We start from the raw sequence: 8,674 nt of genomic DNA on the forward strand, positions 1-8,674 counted from the left end.
CCGGAGGTGCCGCCGGTCGGCCGTGGTTCCCGGAGGTGTCGCCCGGCCCGGAGGTGTCGCCGGTCGGCCGTGGTTCCCGGAGGTGTCGCCCGGCCCGGAGGTGCCGCCCGACCCGGAGGTGCCGCCCGGCCCGGAGGTGCCGCCCGGCCCGGAGGTACCGTCGGTGCTTATACCTTATTGTCCCGGCATTTCGTTTGTTTCCTTCTTAATTAATGCTAATTATCGTTGTTTGACATTCGCCATACGGCTATCGTGATAATATTTTATCGTACAATAGGACTTTTCGATCGTTCGCTCTCCGCGACTATGTCTCGATTGAACGCGCCTTTCGGCGCTCGCGCTCGCATACGGCCGTGCGTAGGACCGTGCGTCGCCGACCGCCTGGCCGGCCGGTTGGGTACTATCAAGAGACACGGTAGTGTCTCGCGACCAGTTAAGGGCGTAGCCGAGACACCGTGTATCTTAACGCGAGTCGGACATTTGAGTCTTTATAATATTTCGAATTCTCAATAACGGCTGAAGCAATCAAGTTTATACTAGACTTAATCGATAGATTGAGTTTGAATTATATAATAAAAGTGTCTTTATTTCTGCTCTACGTGATTTGTAAGCAGAGATATATAATTGCAAAGTCGAAATATGAAAAATTTCTTTTAAGAAACGTCCCCGTCATCATTATTATCATCGACCACGCAAACATAGTAGTATCGTGCTACACGTATTCACACGTATACAACACATGCGCACACATATATCACACGTACACAACACATGAATAGATGCATGTATTGGAAATGTCCATCTCGCACGTTTTACAACAGACGGCGATAGTTGCCCTCCGCTATATTGACAGCGTGCGGGGTTAGATATTTTCAATTTTCAATTTCAATTTTTACATTCAATTTTAATGTTATTATTTGCAAATTTATTGTCATAATAATTTATGTGCAAGTTTACAGTCTGTGATACAAAATCAGATATTTTGCTATTATTTCAATAATATTTCAATTATATAAATTATAAATGCCTATGTATGAGTGTGCATATATTTTTAATAATTTTCTTAATTAGCTTCTATATTTTTTTCAGTTGTACATCAAGCAGGTAGCATTATCAGCTCACTTGTGAGCATGGGTTGGGCAATGGCTAGTTATCATCGCAGCATTTGATTAGCTTAACAAGATAAATCTAATATCAGTGCTATAGGAACTATTTTACAATTTTTCTGGCATTTTCTTATTGCAGGTACATATATATCCAATAATTAATATACAAAATTAAATATTATTCATCACACACTTTGTATCAAAATAATATATTTTTTAAAATTTATTTAATCATTTTTATCATTGTGATTGTAGTGGCAAGGATCTTATTGCTCAGTGTCATTGCAAGCATCTGGCCTGTATATACCATAATATATTGCGTAATACATTGGCTAAGTATGACAATATAGATTTTGATAGATTCCCATGGAATATTGGAATTTTGTCGGACTTACAGTCATCCACCACATATGCAGCCTACAATTAAAGAACGCATTTATTCCATATGATTTGCTTCCGTTATTGGAATATTTAAAATAAAAATTTTATTAATAAATTTCGATGAAATAATTTATAAGAGGTTGAAGAAACTATGAAACAAATTCAGTCTCATAAAAGGGTAGTTGGAACAATAGTGGTGAATGCAGAAGGTATTACATGAGATCATTGACATGATTTACTTGTAGTTGTAAACAAAAATTTATAAAATTATATTTGTTTTAGGTATTCCTATAAAGTCAACATTAGATAATACGACAACAGTTCAATACGCAGGTTTGATAAGTCAATTGTCAGATAAAGCTCGTTCTGTCGTACGTGACTTGAATCCAACAAATGATTTAACTTTCTTGCGCATACGTAGCAAAAAACATAAAATTATGATGGCACCAGATAAAGAATTCATATTAATAGTAGTACAAAATCCAGTTGATTGATATTTAAAAGAAACAAAAATATATTTCAAAGTTAAGATTTATTTTTTTGGTTGTTAATTTAATCTGTATGCTACATTGGATGTTAATATCTATTCAATTAAATAAAGAAAAATAAAAGAATAAAGCTTAAAAATTATACAAAATGCAGTATTTAATTACTAATTTAACAAATTATGAACTTTTAGAGTTTTTAAATAGTGCTTTCTTCTTTGGTAACAATATTATATTTTTAAGTTTGATAATTATGAAAATATGTATATATAGTAATTCATGGCATGTTTATTTTTGTATTTAATACAATTATAAATGTACATTTCTCATCAATAAAATATCACAGTATCTTTTTTATAATTTAATTTTAATATTGAGATTGTTTTTATTCAGTGGAAAAAAAAATGTGTAGTTGGTCCCTATTAATTATACATACATATAAGAGTGTCGCACAAATAATTCTATGCAGTCTTTTTAAGATAATATAAAAATACTTATAAATATAATCAATTAAAATACATATAATCAAAATTGTATGTATTAAAATTCAATAGCATATAAAAAAGATTTTTTAAAATTATATATATATAATAAAAATCCAACATTTTATATATATATATATATATATATATATATAAATATATATTTATTTATTGTATATCATAAATATATATTTATTTATTTATATTTACCTATCTTTTTTTTATATATATGGTAGAAATACAATGTATGAGTTATTTTATTTTGCAAAATTTTTGAAAGTTAAACTATTAATTACAATGAAATTATTTCATATAATACCGAGATTCTTTTCATAATAAAGATTAAGAGAGAGTTAGATTTTATCATAAGATTTATAAAAGTCATAAGATAAGGTTAATTGCATATTGTATAGTTTATCTCTCATTTTTTAAAGTAAATAAATATCAAAGTTACATTGCTTGAACTGGTGCGTTTGAAGTATGTTGTCTTTTTGAGGGATGCAAGACAATATAGTACAAAAGCATTGCTGTAATTCCCAAGAAAAAGGAAATGATACAAATAATAAAGATTATATTAAAGTACTAAGCCTCTTTAACTGCAGGAGGACAAGCATATTGCCATAATAAATTTGCTGCAATATTTTCAAAAAAGCAGATAACATAGAAAGATAGATGTTTTCAAAATGTTTTGCTATCTACAGCATTGAGATATATAAAAATGTGCACTATGCCAATAACAGAAGCAAATAATATGGAATAAATGCGTTCTTTAATTGTAGGCTGCATATGTGGTGGATGACTGCAAGTCCGACAAAATTCCAATATTCCATGGGAATCTATCAAAATCCATATTGTCATACTTAGCCAATGTATTACACAATATATTATGGTATATACAGGCCAGATGCTTGCAATGACACTGAGCAATAAAATCCTTGCCACTACAATCACAATGATAAAAATGATTAAATAAATTTAAAATAAATTTTTAAAAATATATTATTTTGATACAAATTGTGTAATGAATAATATTTAATTTTGTATATTAATTATTGGATATATATGTACCTAAAATAAGAAAATGCCAGAAAAATTGAATTTGCTTATTTATTTAAAGATGCTTATCATATACAAAAATGAATGATATAATCTCTAAAAACTCACCTTTAAAAAAAGGTAAAAAAAGGCGACCAGTTAAGGGCACGCCATTAACAAAAATTATCCATTGCAAACCCATGTACAATAGAATTGTATGAAAAATTATCGATTATAAACCCATGTACAATCGTAACAAAAGTAATGAAATAAAAAAAAAATTGCGCCAAGTGAAAGTAGAAACTTGTACCAGTGGAAAATTAAAGTTGCAGACATATATAGAGTCGTATAATGAATCAATAAAAATTTAAATTTGCAAATGTAGAATTGTACCATAAAAAAACTTATCTTTTAAAAAAAAAGATAAACAAGATGCCAAGTCCATGCGCCATGTGAAAAAGTGTTAAACAAAAAAGTATTTTTAAGTAAAAAAATCTATCAATTGACAAAAATTTATGTTCTAAAATTAATATCTCTACAAAAAGTAATGTCCAATTATTGCGCGAATAAATAAACATTTTTATAAAAAATTAAAATTTAAAAACTTATGCAAATTTAAAATTAATATAAAATAAAAAGAAATAAAAAAATTTTAGTTAAAAAAACTGGGCGCGCTGCAATGAGTTTAAAAGTAACAATTTAATTTTAATATCATTAGAATATTATTTAGCAGCGCGCCCAGTTTTTTTAACTAAAATTTTTTTATTTCTTTTTATTTTATATTAATTTTAAATTTGCATAAGTTTTTAAATTTTAATTTTTTATAAAAATGTTTATTTATTCGCGCAATAATTGGACATTACTTTTTGTAGAGATATTAATTTTAGAACATAAATTTTTGTCAATTGATAGATTTTTTTACTTAAAAATACTTTTTTGTTTAACAATTTTCACATGGCGCATGGACTTGGCATCTTGTTTATCTTTTTTTTTAAAAGATAAGTTTTTTTATGGTACAATTCTACATTTGCAAATTTAAATTTTTATTGATTCATTATACGACTCTATATATGTCTGCAACTTTAATTTTCCACTGGTACAAGTTTCTACTTTCACTTGGCGCAATTTTTTTTTATTTCATTACTTTTGTTACGATTGTACATGGGTTTATAATCGATAATTTTTCATACAATTCTATTGTACATGGGTTTGCAATGGATAATTTTTGTTAATGGCGTGCCCTTAACTGGTCGCCTTCTTTACCTTTTTTTAATAAGAGATACGTCGCGCTCGGCGCGTCGAACGAGTCGAGCGAGTCCGGACGAGTCGTAAACGTACTTTCTCGAGTCTCTCGCCACTCCGGCGTGTTTCGACCGCTCTCCGTACCGTCGCCGACCGCTTGGCCGGTCGGTTGGGTACTATAAGAGGGTAGGAGAAATTAATATTGTACGTGTCGCGCTCTCGACGTTGACAAACGAAGAATCGCCCGAACGGGTCGAGAACGGATTTTGTCGAGTCGCGACTCTGACACGGAGAGAACATTTATATAAAATGTTTGATTTGGAAACCACGAATATATAAAATAATATACGATCGTCGCAGAACGCGCCGCCGCCAAGTCTTCTCATGCTTGGAGGTTGCGTGTCTCGCGAGAACGTACGTTCGACTCTCGCGTCGTCTCGTATTCCTCTTCGCCGGGGATTACGGTGCGGCTCTTCTCGTTCGTCGCCGAACGCGCGCAAAATTAACGCACACTTATTTATTACGAGCACAGCATTGCCACGAGTCGGTGTCGCAAGACCGAATGGCTCTTATGTGGCGCGCACGCCTCTAGTGTGTTGGCCGCGCGGTTCCCTCTCGTTTCGTACGCAGCAGCGGAATCGTCGCGCTTACCGAGCATCTACTCCACGGATACGAGTTTGCGGGAAGAGTTGCTTCTTCCCGCTCGCTTTGTACGCCGTAGCGAAATCTTATTGCTGGTCGTGTGCGGTTAAACGCGTACGAACCAGACAGAACAGTCCTCGACGTCTAAGCATCGTCGATCTAGCGTCAGGGTGAATCGCGCGGTCTCTCGAGACCGCGCATCATAACATTTGGGAGAATAAGAACACGAGTATTTTGATCTTGTGGATTTTTGAACGGAGAGGAGGAGGAAGAAGAGGAGAGGCGGCGGCGTCGGGGGTTTACTCTCGCCTCCGTCGTTCTCTCGTACGCTTTACATAATAGCGTTAAACACAGCAGAGTGTCGCCGACCGGCTGAGCAAGACCGGCGGCAAATAAAATGGCACATACGAGCGTGTTGCGCGCGCGTCGGTGTTTCGGCATCGAACGCGCGCGCGCGCGAAAAAGAGCTAGCGACGAGTCTTCGGGCTCGCTCGCGAGTTACTCCCTTGCGAGTAACCGAACACGAAGCTCCCTGGTTGATCCTGCCAGTAGTCATATGCTTGTCTCAAAGATTATAAATGTAATTTATTTAATTACATTTTTATTTTTTAAATAATACATATATACGTTCCAAAAAATATAAGCCATATTATTATATATGTACGTGTGTGTGGGTGTATAACTATCATTTAATACACATTCACGTTAAATCACATCATTTAATCATATTTAATAACTATATCACTAACATATATAATTAATACTTATAATAAATCATTTTTAAAGTAATTTTTTTTAAATTCTAGTTATCACTTTATCAGAATTATGAAAAAAAATTGATACAATTGTTAGAAAACTTAAATGTGCATAACTTTTTAATATATAGGCATTAATAAAATAAACATAGTGATTGTTAATTTTTTATGCTACAGCTACGCATAAAAGTACTAAAATACTTAGAACTTTAAATTACTTTAATATTCAACTGTATATATTATTATAACTTTTCTCGTTTTATACTATATTTAAAAAATAATATTTAATAATTACTTTATTGCACTTACAACTATGCATATGTATTTAATACTGTAACCATTTAAATAATAAAATATATATATAATTACTGTGTATGAAATTAATACATTCAAAATAAAAAAAGTTCATATGCAAAAATAAACTCTATAAAATCTATAAATAAACGTAATAATAATAAACTGTGCAATAAACGTAATAATAAACGTTCAAATATTTTATTTATTATATATAAAAATATTCTATTTAATAACCTGTCCTTTTCTTGTTTAGATCTCCTCATTTTCGCATCTCTTCTTTTGTTCTTCCTTTTTCCTAAAAAGAAATATGTGATTGTTATACATAGGTGCAATAAGTCAATTCTGCAATAAATATTCTATACAAAAATAACAATAAGTTCTTAAATGTTGTATTTAATTTAAAAAAACTAATACACGCAATAATGAACAGATAGTGCATGTGTTCACCCTCTTTAAAATCAGTTTCTTATAAAAATAAAAAGTTTGAGATAAGATGATAAAATAGTTAAATTGAGGTATATTATATATAACTTACAAATCTCGGTCAAATCTCTGCTTGGCTAAAATTAGCCATCTTGCAATTATATCCTCAACTTCCTTATTTGTTAAATTGGTTCTTGAAGTTCGCGCAGCATCTAACAACAAGTTTAAACAGATATGTGTGGTTATAGATTATATAAAAATTTAAAGCGACTTAATTTTATATATATATATATATATATGTATATATGTATATATACTATTCAAAATTATTTTATATTCCTATGATTACATATTATTGAATAATGATATTAGAGTTTTAATAGCATCATCCAATATAACCATGCATAGAATGCTATATATAAAGTGTCAAAAATATGTCAATAAAAACATTTCTGTGATTAAATATTTATATACTTACTTATGATACATATAGTAATGCGAAGATTTTTAAAGGCATTTTTCAATTTTGCACCAGCCCAACTATATTCCATTGCTAATTTATTTGTTAAAATATGTTTCATCATGTACGAAATCACATCATGATGATCCTTACCTCCTAAAAAGCTCAATTGTCTTGTCTAAAAATATAAAATAATTTAATTAATATTAGTTTATGATCTAAAAATATCAAAATAATAAACATTTGTTTTTCTCTTATAAAAAAAGTTAACATTACTTTTCTTTTAACTTCTTTAAAATTATTTAACATTATATAAATAAATAAATATGTCCAAAATATTGCTTTTTATAAGACATTTCAATAAAATGTTTCTAATCGTAAGTATAAAATGATAATATTTTGTATATACCATTTCTGCAGCAACACATTTGTTTTTTAATTGATTATCAATTCTCTGTAATTGTTCTACGGTATCTGCTGGCAAATCGAAATCATAATGTTCATTTTTTTTTAAATCCGTTTCCTCATTTTTTCTTATGTGATTATCCAACTTTATTAAACGTTCATCAATTGTTGTAAGATTTAACAATACTGCATTTAGTTTCCTGATAATTAAATTATGAAAATCTGCAAAAATAATTGACACATATTATTGTATATCTACTCATTGTCAGATTATATAAATATTACGAATTATATACCATTTTAAATATGTTTACAGTGATATAAATAAAAAAGTTAAAACTTTAATAATATATATATATATATATATATAGGTAAGCTTTTACAAAAATTTAAAATTAATAACAGATATATTTTTACCTACATCAATCTCAGCATTACAAGTATCGGATGTAGATATTGTATCTGAATTTTGTGGAACAAGGTCATCTTTATTTGCTGTTCGATGTTCTTGTGAACTTATAGATTTACTATATGTAACTGCAGACTTTTTAGACTGAATATTAATTATTTTTTCATTACTTATTTGTATCGGAGGCTTAGTTATTTTCTTATAATTTTTTATCAGTGGTTTTTTTATTTCATAAGTCATTTTGCTTTTATTTAAATCGTTTGATATATTAGAAGCTTCATCTAAATCATTGCTTGTGTCAGTTCTATCTGAATTATCAGAAGAACTTGAAATTTTTTTTACTCGATTCATTTTCTTATCACCTTGTATTAATGGTGTCTTTATTTCACAGATTTTGCTCTTATTTATTGTTAAAGCTTTTGGTGTATTAGGAAAATTATCTAACTCTAAATCATTGCGAGTTTTTAATTTATTGATGCTTGTGTCGCTTGTATCAGAATTATCAGGAGATGAACCTGTATTTTTTTTTGCTCGTTGATATCTCGATTTTTT

The 8,674-nt window shown here is 30.2% G+C and overlaps 2 protein-coding genes across 2 annotated transcripts; one reads left to right on the top strand and one right to left on the bottom strand.

Annotated features, from left to right (window-relative positions):
• The first annotated feature begins 781 nt into the window (after positions 1 to 781).
• Positions 782 to 1,989, top strand: LOC146721374 (dynein light chain roadblock-type 2-like). The gene is made up of 4 exons (XM_085486913.1): positions 782 to 861; positions 1,090 to 1,245; positions 1,362 to 1,696; positions 1,770 to 1,989. The coding sequence occupies exons 3-4, from the start codon at positions 1,639 to 1,641 to the stop codon at positions 1,979 to 1,981; spliced, it is 270 nt and encodes an 89-aa protein (XP_085343039.1). The 5' UTR covers positions 782 to 861; positions 1,090 to 1,245; positions 1,362 to 1,638; the 3' UTR covers positions 1,982 to 1,989.
• A 4,664-nt stretch (positions 1,990 to 6,653) lies between these two features.
• On the bottom strand, positions 6,654 to 7,818 carry LOC146721375 (uncharacterized). The gene is made up of 4 exons (XM_085486911.1): positions 7,718 to 7,818; positions 7,327 to 7,486; positions 6,961 to 7,060; positions 6,654 to 6,720 (listed from the first exon to the last, which is right to left on the bottom strand). Exons 1-4 carry the CDS (start codon positions 7,718 to 7,720, stop codon positions 6,675 to 6,677), a joined length of 309 nt encoding a protein of 102 aa, XP_085343037.1. The 5' UTR covers positions 7,721 to 7,818; the 3' UTR covers positions 6,654 to 6,674.
• Positions 7,819 to 8,674: the final 856 nt, after the last annotated feature.

This window comes from Nylanderia fulva, unplaced genomic scaffold (genome assembly GCF_048542155.1).
Source record: "Nylanderia fulva isolate GAGA-0341 unplaced genomic scaffold, ASM4854215v1 Scaffold492, whole genome shotgun sequence".
Lineage (NCBI taxonomy): Eukaryota > Metazoa > Arthropoda > Insecta > Hymenoptera > Formicidae > Nylanderia > Nylanderia fulva.